We start from the raw sequence: 20,289 nt of genomic DNA on the forward strand, positions 1-20,289 counted from the left end.
GGTCCTGGGAATCTTGGAGGCCAAGACCACAGTTAGTAGGGCAAAGTACCAGAGGATAGAGAGTTACCACTGGGTACTCTGTGAGTGTCTAGCTGAGTACTGATCAGTGTATATGTGTGAAGAAAGCCCCTGAGGCTGAAGGAAGAACCATACAAAACAACACAGAGGGAGCAGTCCCTAACGCTTATATAGGACCAGGGATAGTTTCCACCAATCAGTGTGGAAAATCTCATAATTCAGAGGGAATCAGGTGGAGTACTCAGAAGGTTATTTCCACAGTAACAGAAAGAATTAGCCCTAGATTAAAAGCTACAGTACTCATGCTTAACAAGACCTAAAAGCAAATGTCAAAAGGTTTAAATTCTTTTCAAGAAACTCAACTATATCCCAATACAGAGCTCAAGAATATATGTAGGAATTCCAAACTATCCTGCATTCAACATGGTAAAATATATGAGTCTGTCATCCAATTAAAAATTACCAAGCGTGAAAAGAAGATGAAAAATAGAGCCCATAATGGGAAAGACCATTTATAGAAACAGACCAATAAATGGCATAGAAGAAAGCATTTGACAAGGACAGTGAAATACTTATTTTAACTATATTCTGTAGTTTCAAGAGATGGGGCTTAAGAATAGACATGGAAGATATTTTAAAAAGATCCAAATAGAATGTTTAGAAATGAAAACTACAATATCTGAATAAGATGAAAACTACATGGGAAGAGTTAACAACAAATTAGACACTTCAGGAAAAAGGAGTGAATTTAAATACATAGCGATAGTAAGTATTCAGAATGAAATATGAAGAGAAAAATACTATTGGACGGCAACCTAGACACCTATTGAGTACCTGTGAAATCAGTCACTGTTCTAAGGCCTGGGATACAAATTGTTCAAAAGTATCTTTGGTATAAGGGAATTAATGAATTTATCGAGGAGATAGACATGTAAGCTTGTGATTACAGTACCTTTGTCTTACCTGTTAGAGGTATTTCCAGAGTACTATGAGAGCAGAGTATGGTAGAATCTAAATTATTTTATGGAATTAGGGAAGGCTCCAAAGAAGGTGAAGCATTAGCTGAATCTTAGAAAAGTAGAAAAAGTTGAGGTAGACCGTTAAGACAGAAGGAACAGTATGTGCATAGATGAGAGTAACAGGCTGGAATCCGGTTTTTTGCCTAAAGTAAATGCTGCTGTTGGAAAGTGGTAGAGATGAAGCTTGAGAAAATAGCAAGGTCCACACCATTAGTAAGCTAAGAAATCTGAAAACCGTAGGAAGCCCCTTAAGAATTTTTAGGAGTTTCAGATGTGCAATGAAAAAACAATGACTCATTTTTTAGTGAAACTATAATATTTTCCGGACAACTGTGGTTCTTTAAGTTGGGGGAGTTGTGATGAGGTAGTTAGGAAATTATATTTATTTATTGCTTTTGTCTGCATATTTTAGCTGTATCATTTAATCCTGAAAACAAATCTACACATTTTAGAGTGGAGAAAAAAAGTAAATTGCCGAAAGTGTTGCAAGTAGCAAATGGCAAAAGTAGAAATGTAACTTGAGTCCAAATAAGCCACATGATCTTTATAGCTTTATCAGTTCTCTACCTCCTAGGATTCATTACTGTCCTAGAGCCATAAGAAAAATGATGACTGGTGAATTTTATAATAGACATCTATAGTCTTCATCAGTGTACTAGCCAGTTTTTCAATTTGGTAGGAAATACTATGTGGAATGTTTATCCCATCAGATTCATGGCTGTAAACTTGGGGTGCAGAGTAATTTAGGACATTGATCATATATTAACACCTGGAGCTGATTTATAGGCCCTAAATCCTAAATAGATTAGGGCGGGCTCACCTAGCACTAATTAAAAATAACAACACTAAAATAGAAGAAAATTCAACAAAGTTCAGATTTTTTTTAGTCATGATTTCTGAACTCTGTTTTTTATACCTTTTTTAGGAGTTTGGTGTAGAGTAGGTACTATAAATGTGTGCTAAACTATTCAGTAGGTAATCTAGTAGTGATCATCACCCTACTCCGGTTTCGAGGAAATCTAGAGTGAGTGAGTGGGAACGTCTTTGTTTGCTCAAAGCAGTAGTGTGGGCCTAGTGGTAGTGACTTAGCGAATCTTTGTTTTATTTTTTTTTTTAAACCATTTTGTTCTCTTTTCTTAGACAAAATACTCAGAAACATAAAACATGTGCAAGAGTCATTTGAAATAGCAGTTGTGGGGCAGGCAAAGATTACGTCTATTAAGGCATTTGGGAATTGGTGGGGAAGAGAAAGTAGGAGAAAGGATAAAATGAGTATTTAATGACTAGGACATAAAGAAAAGATTAAGTAATATAAAAGACCTAGTTTTTTTAAAAAAATAAAAGGTGCTGTGGGCTTTGAGCTGAGAGCTGTTTATTGGAGAAGCCAGGAAAATTTTACTTTGAAACCCTATTTTGAGGATAAAATTGAAGATAGAGGCAATTTTTATCTTTGGAGATTGGAAATAAAGAGCGGGAGATGGAAGAGATACCTGTCAAGGAGAGTTAGAAGACTAGGAAAGGCATGGAAAGTTTTTTGTTTTGTTTTGTTTTTTCTTGTCTTATATCTGCATATTATTATCCCCTTTCTTGATTTTCAAGAAACAGCTTAATAGCATCATCAAAACAGAGTTGATTAATGTAAACAATATTTTAAAAACTGAGTACATAAATACTTTGGGATGAGGAGACTCAAAAAGTCTTCGACTTAGTGAGATTCATGAGGCTTGTGGTTATGTCATTATGCTTTTAAGGGCTTCACAGGTGGTTCTGATGAGCAGTCACTTTGGGAATCACGTGCAAAACTCACATGAAAATTCTGCTCTGCTAAATTCAGAAGGGAGAGAAGGGATTCTTGAAATCCATGTTTTTATAAAGTTCTCCAGCTTAATTAATTCTAGTGTGCAGCCTGGTTTAGGAATGACTGTAGTTAATATTCTGCCTTCAGTAATCCTGAAATCCCAGTCTCCAAAAAGGTACATACATCTTTTAAGGAGAACATTTTAACACTTTATAGACCAGACCCAACACTACTAATTACTTTTATAATATAAAAAAATGGTAAAATTATACATTTTTTCCTGCTGGTATAATAGGGGAAAAATTCAAGTTGAAAATATCTTCTCTAAATGTTTCATTATGTAATTTTTGATGCACATGTATTTTCATACTCTCATTTTTGTTTTCAGAAAGCTGTATGTGATGGCTTCTGTGTTTGTCTGTCTGCTCCTTTCTGGATTGGCTGTGTTTTTCCTTTTCCCTCGCTCTATTGACGTGAAATACATTGGCGTAAAATCAGCATACGTCAGTTATGATGTTCAAAAGCGTACAGTATATTTAAATATCACGGTAAGTACAAAATTACATTAAAATATTTGATTACATTCCTTTATTATATTAAGTACACTTTTGTCCCTCTGAGAGAATATTAAATGTGACACTGGTCAGTTTGCTTTCTGTATATCTGCTGTTGATCTTTTCTATCATTTCTGGTTGTGCCGAAAATGGCAAATAGTAAGTACTGGTGATTGTGTATACAGAATCATTTAGCATTTGAAGTTGCCTTTAAAATGGTAAATAAACTAAACTGTTGTTGACAAAAGAATATTTATAGTCTGTTTACTTTTCAGCCTTTGAATAGCTTCTTGCCAAGTGTTAAAAGTAGGTTGATTCTATAAATGTTATAAAGGTAACATTTTCTTTTCCTTATATATGGTGAAATACAATTTTTACCGTTTTAACAGACTATTCCTGTATTGTGTCTAAAGATAAGGTACAAGTGCCTGTTTGATTTCTCTTATAAATTAGTATATGGGGAAATATCCATAGTGTTTTACTGTCCAGGAAAACACTGCTGTCTGTGCTGAGAGCTCAGAGCTGGGAGCCTGCTTCCGATTCTGTGTGTATCTCTCACTCTCTCTGCCTCTCCACTGCTCATACTCTGTCTCTCTCTCTCAAAAAATAAACAAACATTTAAAAAAAATTTTTTTTAAAAAATCATTATTTGAGGGGCGCCTGGGTGGCGCAGTCGGTTAAGCGTCCGACTTCAGCCAGGTCACGATCTCGCGGTCCGTGAGTTCGAGCCCCGCATCGGGATCTGGGCTGATGGCTCGGAGCCTGGGGCCTGTTTCCGATTCTGTGTCTCCCTCTCTCTCTGCCCCTCCCCCGTTCATGCTCTGTCTCTCTCTGTCCCAAAAATAAATAAAAAACGTTGAAAAAAAATTAAAAAAAAAATCATTATTTGAAAGCTTATGCTTGTGCTCTCTTGACTTACAAATTAAGTGGATTCTCACTGCTCTCAGTAACAATATGTCTGTTAGTACTAAACTTTTTGTCCTTTTTTTTTTTGTCTTTCTTAATGTTTATCTTTGTTATCTTTCTAGCCTTCAATATATGATTGATCCTTTTAATATTCTCATGAAAGCTGTGGCACTTCAGAAAAAGACCTATGCCAACATTATTTTGCATGTACAAAGGATTCCAAGATTCTTCTGAATCCCATTCTTTGGCCTGTATCAGAAGGTCCATTGACCTCAAATTAACAATCTCTTTCCTTCAGTGTCTAGAAATTAAGTTGACATGGGTATTAAGAGCCAAGTAGATAAAAACGTTTGTATATTTAGGTAAAGATTATTTCTACTATATTAGGAAATTAAAAAAAAACTCTACATTTATAACTATGATTTAAATTAATACATAAATGTGATCATGTAATTGCTGGTCACTAGTACATTCTTTTTTTAATCCTTTTTTACTAAGATTCTTCTTTCCACTTATCTCTTATTGCATCTTTTCATCTTTCTCCATATTTATATTAATTTATAAGCTCACATTGTCAGCTTTTCTTAAAGTAATATTTATTTTCAAAAGAATATTTTGTACATATTTTACGCATGTTGGTTTTCTCACTTGTTAATACCTTGTAGAAATCTCTCCTGAATTTCTGGCTTAGACTTACTACATTCTTTTTAATGGGTTGCGTAATATTCTATGCAATAATTTATTACTAATCATTTTTGTGGATGGTCATTCACTTTCTTTTCTTTTTGTTTTTGCCACTATTCTCATTCACATCATGATGTCTTTATTTCTTTGGAATAAATGCTCAAAAGTAGGATTGCTAGGTCAAAGGATATATGTATTTTTATTTTAATGGATATTGCTAGATTACTTACCAGAATGGCTGCAGTGCTTCACGTTTCCCAGTAATGTAAAAATTGACCCTTGTGCTCAAATCCCTACCAAGAATAGAATTTGTTGCTTTCTACAAGCTTTACTAGTTTAATGAATATTAAGTTTACTAGCTTATTCCTAACTCTAAATGAATTTGAGGGTTTTTAAGTGTTTCTTGGCCAATTATATTTGTACTCTTTTGATTTGTTTATTCATATGCTTTACTTTTTTTGTTTCTTTTTACCTCTAAAGATTTTGTCGTTTTCTTTTCAGTTTGTGAGGGCTCTTTGTATATAAATGGTAACCATTACAATCTGCCTTATGAATATTTAACATTCATCATTTAGTTACTATTGATTTTCATTTGTGATGACTGTTTTAGATGTTTTGTTATCTGTTATTTCTTGATTTAACATTTTTTTCCTACTGCTCATTTTCTAAAATAATTTGACATAACTGTGAATTAGAATTGTGGAAATTACCCCTGCTGTTAAGTACAATGATGTAGCTCAATTTCTTTCCAACAAATAGACTTGAATCTATCCCATTTCTTCTCCAAAGTGACCCAGTAGAAATCTCTACTCATGTATAAGTTAAAATACCAATTTCTTTTAGACAAAAAAGTTTATACGAAGTACTGTTTAACATTTTAAATGGTCATTTTTGTACCTGATAGAATAGGAAATACATTACTAATATAGTCTGTGAGGATATTTATATATTAACATTTAGTAGAAATTCAGATGAAATTTAAAAATTATTTTTATAGAATTTTTCTAAGGCCATAAATACATTTTCTAACATTCATTTTCTATATTCCTGTAATGTACATTTTCTGGGCCTGTTGTTTATTTTTTAATTTTTTTTTCACATTTATTTATTTTTGAGAGAGAGAGCACAAGCAGGGGAGAAGGAGAGAGAGAGGGAGACACAGAATCTGAAGCAGGCTCCAGGCTTCAAGCTGTCAGTACAGAGCTTGATGCGGGGCTTGAACTTAGGAACTGTGAGATCATGACCTAAGCCAAAGTCAGATGCTTAACTGACTGAGCCACCCAGGCGCCCCGTAGACCTGTTAATTTTTAATTGTGTGCTTATTGTCGGCATATTAGGTACATAGTATTCATCATAAAAACAAATAATTAGCTTATTTAATATCCTTTGATATTTTTGGCAATAGTTTTCTTCCTCCTAATAACTGAAGTGTGGCCACAGCTGAAGTCATTTTTTTTATGTTTATTTTTGAGAGAGAGACACAGAGCATGAGTGGGGGAGGGGCAGAGAGAGAGGGAGACACAGAATCCGAAGCAAGCCCCAGGCTTTGAGCTGTCCTCACAGAGCCTGATGTGGGGCCCAAACCCACAAACTGAGATGGTGACCTGAGCTGAAGTCGGATGCTTAATGGACTAAGCCACCCAGGCACCTCTGAAGTCATTTTTTTAAATTGATTTTGGATACATATTTGTTATGCTTATACATTTTTTGCCTTTTCTTTTACAGAACACACTAAATATAACAAACAATAACTATTATTCTGTTGAAGTTGAAAATATCACTGCACAAGTTCAGTTTTCAAAAACTGTTATTGGAAAGGCTCGCTTAAACAACATAACCAATATTGGCCCACTGGATATGAAACAAGTAAGTTTCCATCATAAAATACTTTGGAGGAGTTCAATGACTTTTGACTTTCTATATCATATTAATCTGAGGGAGGGGGAGGATTTCCTCACAAACTTGACATGTGTTCTTTGCACGTATAAGAGAAAGTCTTAGACTCAGCCATGCAAAAGGAGAGATTTCTAACTCTTTGAAATTATGAAACATGTCTGAAATCTTTGATGCTTTGCTCCTCTTTCTAGTTGGCTTATTTTCACTTTTTGTCTTTCAGATCGATTATACGGTACCTACTATCATAGCAGAAGAAATGAGTTATATGTAGTAAGTTTTGATATTTGAATAATCTCTCATTAAATTATAAAATATCAAGAATAGAGTGTATAGATATCTTTTTAATTTCCCACAATCTTAGCAGTCAGGAAATCACATTTGGAATACTTCTGGCCTCTGATCATCTCTATTGTCTTCTCTCTCGTCAACATGCATAATATTTATGTGTAGTATGTGTCTATACCCTTAATATTCATTTTTTATTTTTCATAATTAAGGTCAAATACACCTTGTCACCTTTTTAAAAATTATTTATTTTTATTTAAACTCAAGTTAGTTAACATATAGTGTAATATTGGTTTCAGGGGTAGAATCCAGCGATTGACCACTTACTTATAACACCCACTGCTTATTCCAACAGGTGCCTTCGTTAATGCCTCACCTGTTTAGCCCATCCCTCCTACTGACCTCCCCTCCAGCAACCCTCAGTTTGTTTTCTTTATTTAAGAGTCTGTTATGGTTTGCTTCCTTCTCTGTTATCTTATTTTTCCTTCCCTTCCCCTATCTTCATCTGTTTCTTATAATCCACATATGAGTGAAATCATGTTTGTCTTTCTCTGACTTACTTCATTTAGCATAATATATGGCAAGATTTCATTCTTTCTTGATCACTGAGTAATATTCCATTGTATGTATGTGTGTATGTGTACATTATATATGTGTGTGTGTGTGTGTGTGTGTGTGTGTACGTGTGTGTACAGATGTATGCACACACACCACACCCCCCCAACGCGTGCGCGCGCGCACACACACACACACACACACACACATATCTTCTTCATCCATTTATCAGTTGATGGACATTTGGGCTCTTTCCATAATTTGGCTATTGTTGATAGCACTGCTCTAAACATTGTGGTGCATGTGTCTCTTTGAATCAGCATTTTTGTATCCTTTGGATAAATACTGAGTAGTGCCAATTACTGAGTTGTAGGGTATCTATTTTTAATTTTTGGAGGAACCTCTGTACTGTTTTCCAGAGTGGCTGCACCAGTTTGCATTCCCACCAATGGTGCAGAAGTATTCCCCTTTCTCCACATCCTCACCAACATCCAGAAGGAGTTGTTCATTTAGCTAATCTGACAGGTGTGACGTGATATCTCATGGTGGTTTTGATTTGTATTTCCCTGATGATGAGTGATGTTGAGCATTTTTTCATGTGTCTCTTAGCCATCTGTATGTCTTCTTTGGAAAAGTGTCTATTCATGTCTTTTGCCCATTTCCTCAGTGGATTATTTATTTTTTGGGTGTTGAGTTTGATAAATTCTTTATAGATTTTGGATATTAATCCTTTATCTGATACGTCATTTGCATATATCTTCTCCCATTCTGTAGGCTGCCTTTTAGTTTTGTGGATTGTTTCTTTTGCCGTGCAGAAGCCTTTTATCTTGATGAGGTCCCAATAGTTCATTTTTGCTTTTGTTGCCCTTGCTTCCAAAGACATGTCTAGTAGGAAGTTGCTCTGGCCAAGGTCAGAGAGGTTGCTGTCTGTTTTCTCCCGAATGATTCTAATGGTTTCCTGTCTTACATTTAGGTCTTTCATCCATTTTGAGTTTATTTTTGTATACAGGGTAAGAACGTGCTCCAATTTCATTCTTTTGCATGTCCCTGTCCAGTTTTCTCAACACCATTTGCTGAAGAGACTGTCTTTTTTCCATTGGATATTCTTTCCTGCTTTGTTGAAGATTATGGCCATACATTTTGGGGTCCATTTCTGGGTTCTCTATTCTGTTCCATTGACCTATGTGTTTCTGTGCTAGTGCCATACTGTCATGATGATTACAGCTTTGTGATACAGCTTAAAGTCCAGAATTGTGATGCCTCCAGCTTTGGTTTTCTTTTTCAGGATTGCTTTGACTATTCAGGGCCTTTTCTGGTTTCATAAAAATTTTAGAATTGTTGGCTCTAACTCTGTGAAGAATGCTGGTGTTATTTTGATAGGGATTGCATTGAATGTGTAGATTGCTTTGGGTAGTATTGACATTTTAACAATGTTTGTTCTTCTAGTTCATGAACATGGAATGTTTTTCCTTTTCCCTGTGAGTTCTACAATTTCTTTCATAACCTTTCTATAGTTTTCAGCATACAGATCTTTTACCTCTTTGGTTATGTTTATTCCTGTGTATCTTGCTGATTTTGGTGCAGTTGTTAATAGGATCAATTCCTTGATTTCTCTTTCTGCAAAGGATTATTGGTGTATAGAAATGCAACCGATTTCTCTATGTTGGTTTTATATCCTGTGACTTTGATGAAATCATGTATGAAATCTAGCAGTGTTTTGTTTTTTTTTTTAGTTTAGTTTTTTTTGTTGTTGTTTATTAATGTTTATTCATTTTTGAGAGACAGAGAGAGACAGAGCATGAGCGGGGAAGGGGCAGAGAGAAGGAGACACAGAGCCTGAAACAGGCTCCAGGCTCTGAGCTGTCAGCACAGAGCCCGATGTGGGGCTCGAACTCACAAACTGTGAGATCCTGACCTGAGCCAAAGTCAGATGCTCAACTGACTGAGCCACCCAGGCACCCTGAAATCTAGCAGTGTTTTGATGGACTCTTTCAAATTTTCCACATAGAGTGTCATGTCATCTGCAAAGAGTGAAAATTTGACTTCTTTCTTGCCATTTGTATGGCTTCTATTTATTTTTGTTTTCTGATTGCTGAGGCTAGGACTTTCACTACTATGTTGAACAACAGTGGTGAGTGTGGACATCCCTGTCGTGTTCCTGACCTTAGGGGGAAAGATCTCAGTTTTTTCCCATTGAGGATGATATTAGCTGTAGCTCCTTCATATATGGCCTTTATTATGATGGAGTATGTTCCTACTATCCCTATTTTCTTGAGGGTTTTTATCAAGAAAGGATGCTGTATTTTGTCAAATATTTTTTCTGCATCTATTGAGAGGATATATGGTTCTTATTCTTTTATTAACGTGTATCATGTTGATTGATTTGCGAATATTGAACCAGCCCTCAAGCCCAGGAATAAATTCCACGTGATCATGGTGAATAATTCTTCTAATGTATATTCTGTTGGATTCTATTTGCTAGGATCTTGTTGAGAAGTTTTACATCCAGTTTCATCAAGGATATTGGCCTGTAATTCTCCTTTTTAGTGGGGTCTTTGTCTGGTTTTAGAATCAAGGTAATACTGTCTTCATAGAATGAGTTTGGAAGCTTTCCTTCCATCCTATTTTTTGGAACAATTTGAAAAGAAGAGGTGTCAACTCTTCTTTAAATGTCTGATAGAATTCCCCTGAGAAGCCATCTGGCCCATGGCTCTTATTTGTTGGGAGATTTAAAAAAAAATTTTTTTTTTATTGTTTTTTTATTTTTGAGAGAGAGGGAGAGACAGTGTCAGTGGGGGAGGGGCAGAGAGAGGGAGACACAGAATCTGAAGCAAGCTCCAGGTTCTGAACTGTCAGCACAGAGAGCTATGAGATCATGACCTGTGCCAAAGTCTGATGCTTAACCGACTGAGCTACCAAGGCGCGCCTATTGGGAAATTTTTGATAACTGATTCATTTTCTTTGCTGATTACGCATCTCTTCAAATTTCCTATTTCTTCCTGTTTCAGTTTTGGTAGTTTGTGAATTTTTAGGAATTTGTCCATTTCTTCTAGATTGCCCAGTTTGTTGGCATATAATTTTACATAGTATTCTCTTATAATTGTTTGTATTTCTCTGGTATTGGTTGTAATTTCTCCTCTTGCATTTGTGATGTTTTTCTATTTGGGTCCTCTCTTTTCTTTTTGATAAGTCCAGCTAGGGGGTTATCAATTTTGTTTATTCTTTCAAAGAACCATTATTTAGTTTCATTGATCTGTTACACGTTTTTTGTTGCTGTTTCTATATTGTTTTTTTTCTGTATTATGTCCTTTCTTGTGCTAGCTTTAGGCCTTATTTGCTGGTTCTTCTCTAGCTCCTCTAGGTGTAAGGTTAGGTTGTGTATTTGGAGACTTTTCTTCTTGAAGTAGACCCTTTTTTGTTTTAATTTTTTTAACGTTTATTTATTATTGAGAGAGCATGAGCATGGGAGGGACAGAGAGAGGGGGAGACACAGAATCTGAAGCAGGCTCCAGGCTTTGAGCTATCAGCACAGAGCCCAACACGGGGCTCAAACTCACAAACCGTGAGATCGTGACCTGAGCCGAAGTCAGATGCTTAACCGACTGAGCCACCCAGGCACCCTGTTAGTTCTTTATTGCAATATACTTCCGTCTTGGGACTGCCTTTGCTGCATCCCAAAGGTTCTGGTCTGTCATGTTTTCATTTTCATTTGCTTCCTTGTATTTTTTTATTTCTTCTTTAATTTCATGGTTAAGGCATTCATTCTTTGGTAGGATGTTCTTTAACCACCACGTATTTGAGGACTTTCTAAATTTTTTCTTGTGGTTGATTTCAAGTTTCAAAGTGTTGTGATCTGAAAATATGCATGGCATGGTCTTGATCTTTTTGGACCTGACTGATTTGTGACACGGTATATGATCTATTCTGGAGAATGTTCCATGAGCACTTGAGAAGAATGTCTATTCTGTTGCTTTAAGATGAAATATTCTGAATATATCTGTTAAGTTCATCCTGTCCATTGTATCATTCTAAGACATTGTTTCCTTGTTGATTTGCTGTAAGCGGAGTATTAAACTTTTATTATTACGGTTTTATTATCAGTAGGTTTCTTCACGTTTATCATTATTGATTTATATATTTGGGTGTTTCAGGTTGGGGGCATAAATATTTACAGTCGTTAGATCTTCTTGATGGATAGACCTCTGAATTATGATAGAATGCCTTCATCTTTTGTTATAGTCTTTGTTTTAAAATCTTGTTTGTCTGATATAAGTATGGCTACTCTGGCTTTCTTTTGATGTCCATTAGCATGACAGTTCTCCATCCCCTCACTTTTTAAATTTTTTTTATTATTATTTTTTTTTAACATTTATTTTTGAGACAGAGAGAGACAGAATATGAATGGGGGAGGGACAGAGAGAGAGGGAGACACAGAATGGGAAACAGGCTCCAGGCTCTGAGCCATCAGCCTAGAGCCTGACACGGGGCTCGAACTCACGGACCGCGAGATTGTGACCTGAGCCAAAGTCGGACGCTTAACCGACTGAGCCACCCAGGCGCCCCTCCATCCCCTCACTTTCAATCTACAGGTGTCTTAGGTCTAAAATGAGTCTTGTGTAGGCAGCATGTAGATGGGTCTTGTTTTTGTGTGTGGGTTGTTTGTTTGTTTTTTTAAACCCGTTCTGATACCCTATGTCTTTTGATTGGAGCATTTAGACCATTTACATTCAGAGTGATTATTGAAACATAAATTTAGTGCCATTGTGTTACCTGTAGAGTTGGTGTTTCTGGTGATGTTCTCTGGTCCTTTTTATTCTTCACTGCCTTGCCCCCAGTCCCTCTTCCTTGCACGGCTGGTTTAGTAGTCACAAACTTCTTTACTTTTGTTTGTCTGGGAAACTCTTTTTTTCTCCTTGTATTCTGAATGACAGCCTTGCTGGATAAAGAATTCTTGGCTGCATAATTTTCCCATTCAGCACACCATGTCACTTTATTTACTATAAGAACCATAGTCTCACACATTTTAGTATTTGTTGACTTTAGTATCGCAGAACTAAAAATGCTAGTATTGTATAATGTTCTCTTATTGAATTTCTAAAGCTTTTACATTGGGTCTATGATTATTAACTCTTAAGTAAAAGAAAAAAAAAGATTTTTTATCATCTTTTATAGTATCAGGCTGATACAGAATTTCTAACAAACTGTTTACTACAATTTCAAAAGATGAATAAAAAGTAGCAGTAATTTGTAGCCAGTGTGCAACAACTCTACAATTGCTGTAGTAAAACATGTCTGTTTTTAGAATAAAAAGTCATGAAAATCTTTATCATTATTAGGTGTAGAAAACGTTCCATCAATAAATGCTTACTTATGTCTTCTGTATCGTATCTCTTTTAGTTTTAGGAATCATAATTAAGTGATTTTAAATTATAATATCATAGCCACGTTTACTCACATTGTTTTTTCTTTTTAACAGTGATTTTTGTACACTGATATCAATTAAAGTACATAATATCGTACTCATGATGCAGTAAGTATTAATTTTTTTTTGAAAGAAATAATTTCTTTTTTAAACTTTAGATTTATAACTTTGGCTTATAGCATACACAACACCTTTATAAGTATCAGTTCAGTCGGGTTTGAAGCCTTAAAAGAGTGCGATGAGATGAGTAAATATTATCCAACTTTAAGAATGAGGAAATTGGAGCTCGGAGAAGTAGTGAAGGATCACATGGCTGCTGAAGAGTGAATCTAGACCTTGCAAGAACACAGGAAGATGGCAGGTGTTGGGATGAAAAAGAGGACAGAGCTCAGCATCCATTGTTCTGTTATCTATGGTAAATAGTCCTTCACAGTAATAAGTACTGTTACTAATGTGCAAATTGGGTGTTATTCTAGGCCATTAAGACATTGTAGGTTATAGGTTTGGTGTTTGGACCATCAGCTAATGGTGCAAAATGTGATGAAAGAATGAAAGAATTTTCCTGTGATGAGAGAATTTTGTTTTTAAAAGTGAAATGAACTTACATATTTTTAAGTAATGATAAATGTTCTGAAAACATGGTATTTCTTGTGTATAATTATTGGAGTAGGCTTGCTAAATCAGCATTTATGCTATCTGTTGGGCAAATATTCCCTGAGTGGCCCATGTCCACAATATTATCATTAATCAGTCTCTCCCTGGAGAAAATTTTGCTATATGAAAGTATTCTCAGTTCAGAAAACTTCTATGTAAATAATAATGTGTCTCCCTGTTTGAGTTTTTTTGTTGTTGTTGTGTCTCCCAATTTTTCTTTTTTAGAGTTACTGTGACAACAACATACTTTGGACACTCTGAACAGATATCCCAGGAAAGATACCAGTATGTTGATTGTGGAAGGAACACAACTTATCAGTTGGGGCAGTCTGAGTATCTAAATGTACTTCAGCCACAACAGTAAAAATTGAATGATATGCCAGTGGAGAAGAAGAAATCCCTATCGATATTTTCTAGAACTCTGAAGAATGAGGTACTTACTTCCTGATAGGAGATCTTAAATTGAAGAAAACTAAAGTTTACACCTTCCATTTTAGGGGTACAAGTAAAAGTATGTGGACTCGAACATTACTGCAGCGATCCACTCTGTGTTCATGTTGTCTGTACCAGGATCTTTTACTTGAATCTAAATTTGCCAATTGATTTTCTTCTCCCCCTCTCCCTAGCGGGGGAAATTGAGACTTCCCATGTAGGACAGTAAATAATTTACAATTCACAGCTTCGGCCACTACTGAAAACCTAACTTTGATGATGGACATAATTTGAGAAACTTTATTTCTGAATGTTTTTATAGAATATTCCTGAGAGCCTGTTATTCATGAAAGACTTTTTAAAGAAAACCTTTTTTTTTCTGTTTTATAAATTCCCATTGCTACATAGTAGGATTTCAAGATATTTTAGCTTTTAGCTAAACATTTGTAGTTTTTCATTTGTTGAAATTCTACTCATTTGCACGTTTTTGTCAGCCTTATTTCAATCCAGTGCTTGCAGAACACTAGAAACCAAAATAATCTTTGCAAAATTCTGAATCTAAAATTTTCGAAAGCTCCCTGTTTCACATGTCTTTCCATCTAAGTAAGTTTTGTGAAATTTTTGTGTAGTCTTCAAACATCGTTAATGTATAATATTGTAAATAAACTGTGCATGGCTTTTATACAGCTTAAATAAATGTCAAATAAAGTACAGATTCAACATAAAGTAAGTTGCTCATAAAAATAAATAAAACAGGAAATTGAAATTCAGAAACTTACAGAATGTGAATATGGTTCCAGTTACATACAGGATCAGGCATCAAGTGATTTTGAAATAAAGTGTTTTGATGCTCCACTTTTTTTTAATGTTGCTTTTCAGACTAACAAGTTGTGGAGACACTTTTCACAACTCTTTGGTACCCAAGTCACCCAATGTTACCCATTTTATGCCTGTTTTCAAGGAGGAAATTGTGTCTTTGGTAGAAATTCTCCAAGAAATTTTATTAAATGATGGTGGCTATATAAAAATTAAACCTATATTATGCTTTTTAAAAATTTAATCACTTTGCACATCACATGGATATCAAGCCTCTAGCAGTTAACGTTTTTAAATTTTCAACTTTTTGTTTGGATTTTATTTAAAATTGTTTTCAAGTGGAAATTACTGACTTTTGCATTTTGTCATCTTATATTTTCAATACCATTTTCTGTTTGGGCTTTGTGCCTTTTCACTTACCAAGTTCTAATTACCTTGTAAATATGTACCACTGAGGGTAGGGACCAACTGTGATACCAAAAAAATAAATAAATAAATAAGTGGCTTGAGATTAATTTCTTTCTGTTCCCTAGAGACAGAAGTCAGGTTCCCTTTCCCTCAAAGTGCCTAACTTAGGTCTGAAACATACCTGTTTATCAGTCGGACTCTCAGCTGTTACACACAAGCTTTGTTTAATTATTTAGAGCTAATGAAGTCTCCTTTCTGCCTTTAAACACACTCAGGTCTCCCCTTAGTGTTATTATAATTTTCCCCAAGTTTTCCTGAGTGAACATTTTAAATGGGTAGAATACACTTTTTTTTTTTTTTGGACTGTTGTTTTACCTTAATCGTTGCTAACTCACCCATCGTTGCTATTAAAGTCACCCCATTACATTTGTTATAGACTCACTAGTCAAACCCAGCCTTCATGTTTTTTTCTTCTGTGATTTTTGACTACTCCTATTCTCCTTGAAACTGAACCCTCCTCTAATGTTTCGATTCTATTTGTATTTTTCAAATCATTCTCATTTCATTTTCCCTCATTCTGTCTTTTGATCTTTCAGTGACTATTATCTAGACCCTCTTTTGCTTCAAAATTTCTACTCCTGTGACTTTAACCAACAATCATCTATATTAGGGCTTCTAAATCTTTCTGTATACCTGACCAGTCACCTGTCAGGCTTCTTCTCCTTTAGTGAGTTACCTAGAGATGATAGTATTTCACTGACTGTGTAAATCATAAAGTGTTTCAAAAATGTTTATCATATTCTGTTCTCTACTTGTCCTTACTTCAAAATCACCCTTCATTTTTTCATAATCACCCTTCAGATATGCCTTCTTCAGAAATCAATCCTGGTTTATCTTTTAACTTCATAAGAGTATGTAGTGTAAGTGAATGGATTTTTCTATTGATTTGTGGTCTGATATCCTTTTGGAGTGCATGCATAGTATTTGCTGAAGATACAGGAAAGTGAAGGAACATTTGCTTTTAGTGACTTAGTTTTGAATATTTTTTCTTCATTTTTAAAAATTAAAACTTTATTGTACCTACTTTCCATGAAGCATAAGGTAGAAAAACCTAGAATTTAAGATAAGTGCAAACCTGTAGTAGAAAAAAAGATCACCTGTGACTACTTTCAGAGAAGTTTTAAATAACTTGCCAGAATAAGCTTGGAACAGAGCAGGTATAAGTTAATAAAATTACAAAAATACATTCAGGTGAAACAGAATTACAGCCATTAAAAAAAGAAAAAAACACAGGGAAGGCGAATGAGCATTGTCCAGTGTATTTTTTCTTACATAGTAATAGGATAGATAACAATATATTTTTTAAAACTGCTTTCAGATCTTATTCCAAGGATATGGTAAAGATGTTATAATTTTTTCCCTCTGATACTCTCAAGAATAACTTTTTCTTAAATTACACTTTTAATAGACTGGTCATCCTAACCAAATCCAATACTATAACAAGTCTCTGTGTGTTGATATTATATATATCTAACATATGCCCTTGTAAAAGCTTTCATGTTTCTCTTATATAATTTACCTGGTCCTGTGAGTCAGACAAAGGAGAGGGGCAGGATCCTTATCTTTTAGAAGAGGAGACGTGGCATGGAGAAGTTAAGGGACTTGCTGAAGATCACATATTCAGTAAATAATCTTAGGGGGCCATACCTAATTTTTCTGTCTCCTATGTGTGTGCTCTGTCATTTAAAATAGAGTCCATTGAGAAGCCCTGTTGACTCAGGTTAGTATGATTAAAAATCAGAGAAAACATTCACATAGCTCCTAGTGACAATCAAAATAATACTGATGAACTAAGATTTGGGTATCTTTAAGTTGGTACCTGAAATATTTTAAATGGAAAATGAGCATTTGTGAAATACTTTGGAGCATAATCTATAGCTGAATTTTTCTTTTAAAATTTAGTATTTCTTGATCATTCCAATAAAGATATGACTGATAGGTTGTCACACAAGGCTATATATAAATAATAGAGGTTAATGTATTTGAGATTTGAAATAAGAACAGTGTGAAAATATTAGATACCAGATAAATTGCTTGAAATTGCCAAATAACCATCCTTACTATGGTACATAATATGTAAATGACTGTGGTTTTATTTGTGAGCAGTTTTTCTGTGCCTTTTTCATTTATTTAGGCCAATGAGGTAATTATTTTCTCTAAGATTTGTGACAAAAAAAAATTCAGTTTAGATCTTCTGAATTGTATTTTGGAAGTGATATAGTACAGTGTTACAATAGAGAGAAAGTGATTGCCAAAATACAATAAAGGTATCATTATTGCAATATAGGGGTGTTTTGTTGTACGGAATGTCTCCAACCCCCTTCCACACCATTTTTTTTTTTTTTTTAATTCTTAAGATAAATAATTCTGTATATAATGATTACATTTTATTTAAGAAAGTAGTTTGTTGGGTACTTGACCCCTAAGGAAGTCACTGCTCAGTCTAGCTAATATCTATTAGTTACTTTGTCATATACTGCAGCAATCTCTTATGTGCATTATCTGATTATTCCTCAGAAAGCCCTCTAAGGTAGCTACTGACATTGCTCCCCATTTTAAATCTGAGGAAAGAGTTTTAGAGAAGTTAAGAAATATGCATAAGCTTGGAAGTGGCAGATTTCAGATTGAAAACATGTCTGATTGACTCAAACATCATTGCTCTTAAAAATAGCATATTTCCTTTTCAGCCTTTGAAGATGTTTTCTTTCTAAAAATATATTGGTTGTACTTAATATATATAAGATTTTGAGGTTTTTGATAGTATTTTCAAAAATACTATTAAGAGACTTTATTATAATTTTATAGATCTTTGGTGTGATAAAAAGTGGCTTATCACTGATTTTTAAAATAATTCATACTTATCTGTTTGGATTTTTTTCTTTTTAAAAGATGTAAAATTTTAAATTTACAAATATACATCAGACTTCTTTGGTAGGCAGTGTGAATTGAATTTCGAGTTATTACGTTGGAAGCCAAAGGTTACTTACCATAGTGTCATAAATCGATTTGTAGCTCATAACATCTGGAAGCAGCAACTACCTGGCTCAAATACATCTAAGAATAATTAATTTTATTTCTTTTTTGTAAAATCAGATTTTAAATGAAATGTTTATCTGAAACTATTTTATTTTAAAAGAAAAATATGTGTTTGAAAAGATGGGATTAAAAGACTGTTAAACATTATTTCTTTAAAAAAATTATTTTTACATGAAAACAGAATATATTTGTGATCTGCTTCGATCAAAACTTTTACTTCTATATCCCAGGTCTACTTATTTCAGAGTAAAAATTTTCACTTAGCTTAAATTTCTGATTAGAACTAATATTTGTGTATTTTTGTGCTTAGTGAGAATGTAAATTTCACAGTGGATTTTTGAAATTTATCCTTAATTTGGATAAAAGCAAGTGATATATTTATAAAATTACTATAGGGATAAAAATGGTAATTTCCAGTTAAAAAAAAAAAAACCGAATGTGATTATGTTTGTAGTTCTTTTTACACATGTTTAGGATAGGCTCTAAATTAAATATCTGTATTGACCCTAAAAATATTCCGTAAATTAATTTAACAAATATATGGCAAGTTTTTCATAGCTAAATAACTCTTATAGAAGGAAATTGTTGCCTTCTGTTTAATTACATTAATTGAAATGTGTTTAAGGAAATGTTTTCAGCATATTTTGTATACTAAAAAAAAGGACTAGTATTGGGCCAATGGCCAAGAGGTAATATTACTACCGTGTAGACTATTACTGTTCAAATTGTCCCACTTCCCCCAGAATTTTAGAAACTAGAAGTCTGGGAGATACTGTATCAGCTGTGGTGGAGTGACTCTCAGTGCTGTAGGTACTATTCATCTTTTAGTTCTTGTGTGAGATGGAACACATGCCAAGTTGCAAAAGATTCATAACTTCATTATGTAACAGTTTGTTTTAGGCATCAGATATCAGCAAGCTATGCCTTGTGTGTTTTGTCTTAGATTCACTTGTAGAACTAAATTAAGTAAGAGTTTGGAAAATACTGAGTTGACCTAACTGGTCAGATATTTGAATGATGGCATTACTGGGTAGATTCTAATTATGGAATAAAGAAGAATATAGAATGAAAGACTATGTTTGGGCACTTACTCTTTGCTTGTTTCATGGATTAGCCTCCATCCTAACACTAAATTCCCAAGTTAAACAGTTCTGTAATTGTAATTATTGTTGCTGTTCATGTAACAAAACATGCTTATGTTAGCAAAAGGAATAGAAGTGCCCCCAAATGCTATTTTTTTAGTTACTTGTAACTGTTGCTCTTGTAATTGTGTATGAAAAAATAAAATTTGTAAACATTTTGGCATGAAAAATAAAGTTTGTATCAGTCAAGTATATTGGTTGTACTTTTGAAATTCTCTTCATATAAACAATCCTGGTAGATACTGAAAGTCCATTACTTCAAAGCTCTCGGGTCCTGTTAGTTCTTACCCAAATTCCACTTCTGCTTCATCTTTGATTTTCCTTTCCTCCACATAGCTTCCATTCTGTTGTCAATTCTATCTGTTCTACCTCCTATCTCGACTCTGTAACTAAAAAAAAAAAAAGCCCAGGCATGCCCTTACTGTTGGTGTTAAGAACCTTTCATTGTCTGGCCCCACCTAAATTCATACTCCTTTTTCCTGTCATTGCCTTTCACCTGTGTCCAGGCCAAACTGAGATGTTTGCCATTCTTTGGAAATAGTTATTTACATTTTCTATACTTTGCTCATTCTCTTCCCTTTTTCTGTGAAATTTATTTGGACAT

The 20,289-nt window shown here is 34.3% G+C and overlaps 1 protein-coding gene across 5 annotated transcripts in view; it reads left to right on the top strand.

The window, feature by feature from the left end:
- Nucleotides 1-19,877, top strand: part of TMEM106B (transmembrane protein 106B) — a 37,324-nt gene extending 17,447 nt beyond the window's left edge. For all 5 annotated transcript variants that reach the window (XM_047849426.1, XM_047849424.1, XM_047849422.1 and 2 more), the window contains 5 exons: nt 3,224-3,383; nt 6,705-6,845; nt 7,096-7,145; nt 13,192-13,245; nt 14,017-19,877. In XM_047849426.1, the coding sequence (XP_047705382.1) occupies nt 3,224-3,383; nt 6,705-6,845; nt 7,096-7,145; nt 13,192-13,245; nt 14,017-14,155 (544 nt within the window). In that variant the 3' untranslated portion in view covers nt 14,156-19,877. The remainder of the gene's footprint in view (nt 1-3,223; nt 3,384-6,704; nt 6,846-7,095; nt 7,146-13,191; nt 13,246-14,016) is intronic.
- The last annotated feature ends 412 nt before the right edge of the window (nt 19,878-20,289 follow it).

The sequence above is a fragment of the Prionailurus viverrinus genome, chromosome A2, assembly GCF_022837055.1.
Source record: "Prionailurus viverrinus isolate Anna chromosome A2, UM_Priviv_1.0, whole genome shotgun sequence".
NCBI classification, from domain to species: domain Eukaryota; kingdom Metazoa; phylum Chordata; class Mammalia; order Carnivora; family Felidae; genus Prionailurus; species Prionailurus viverrinus.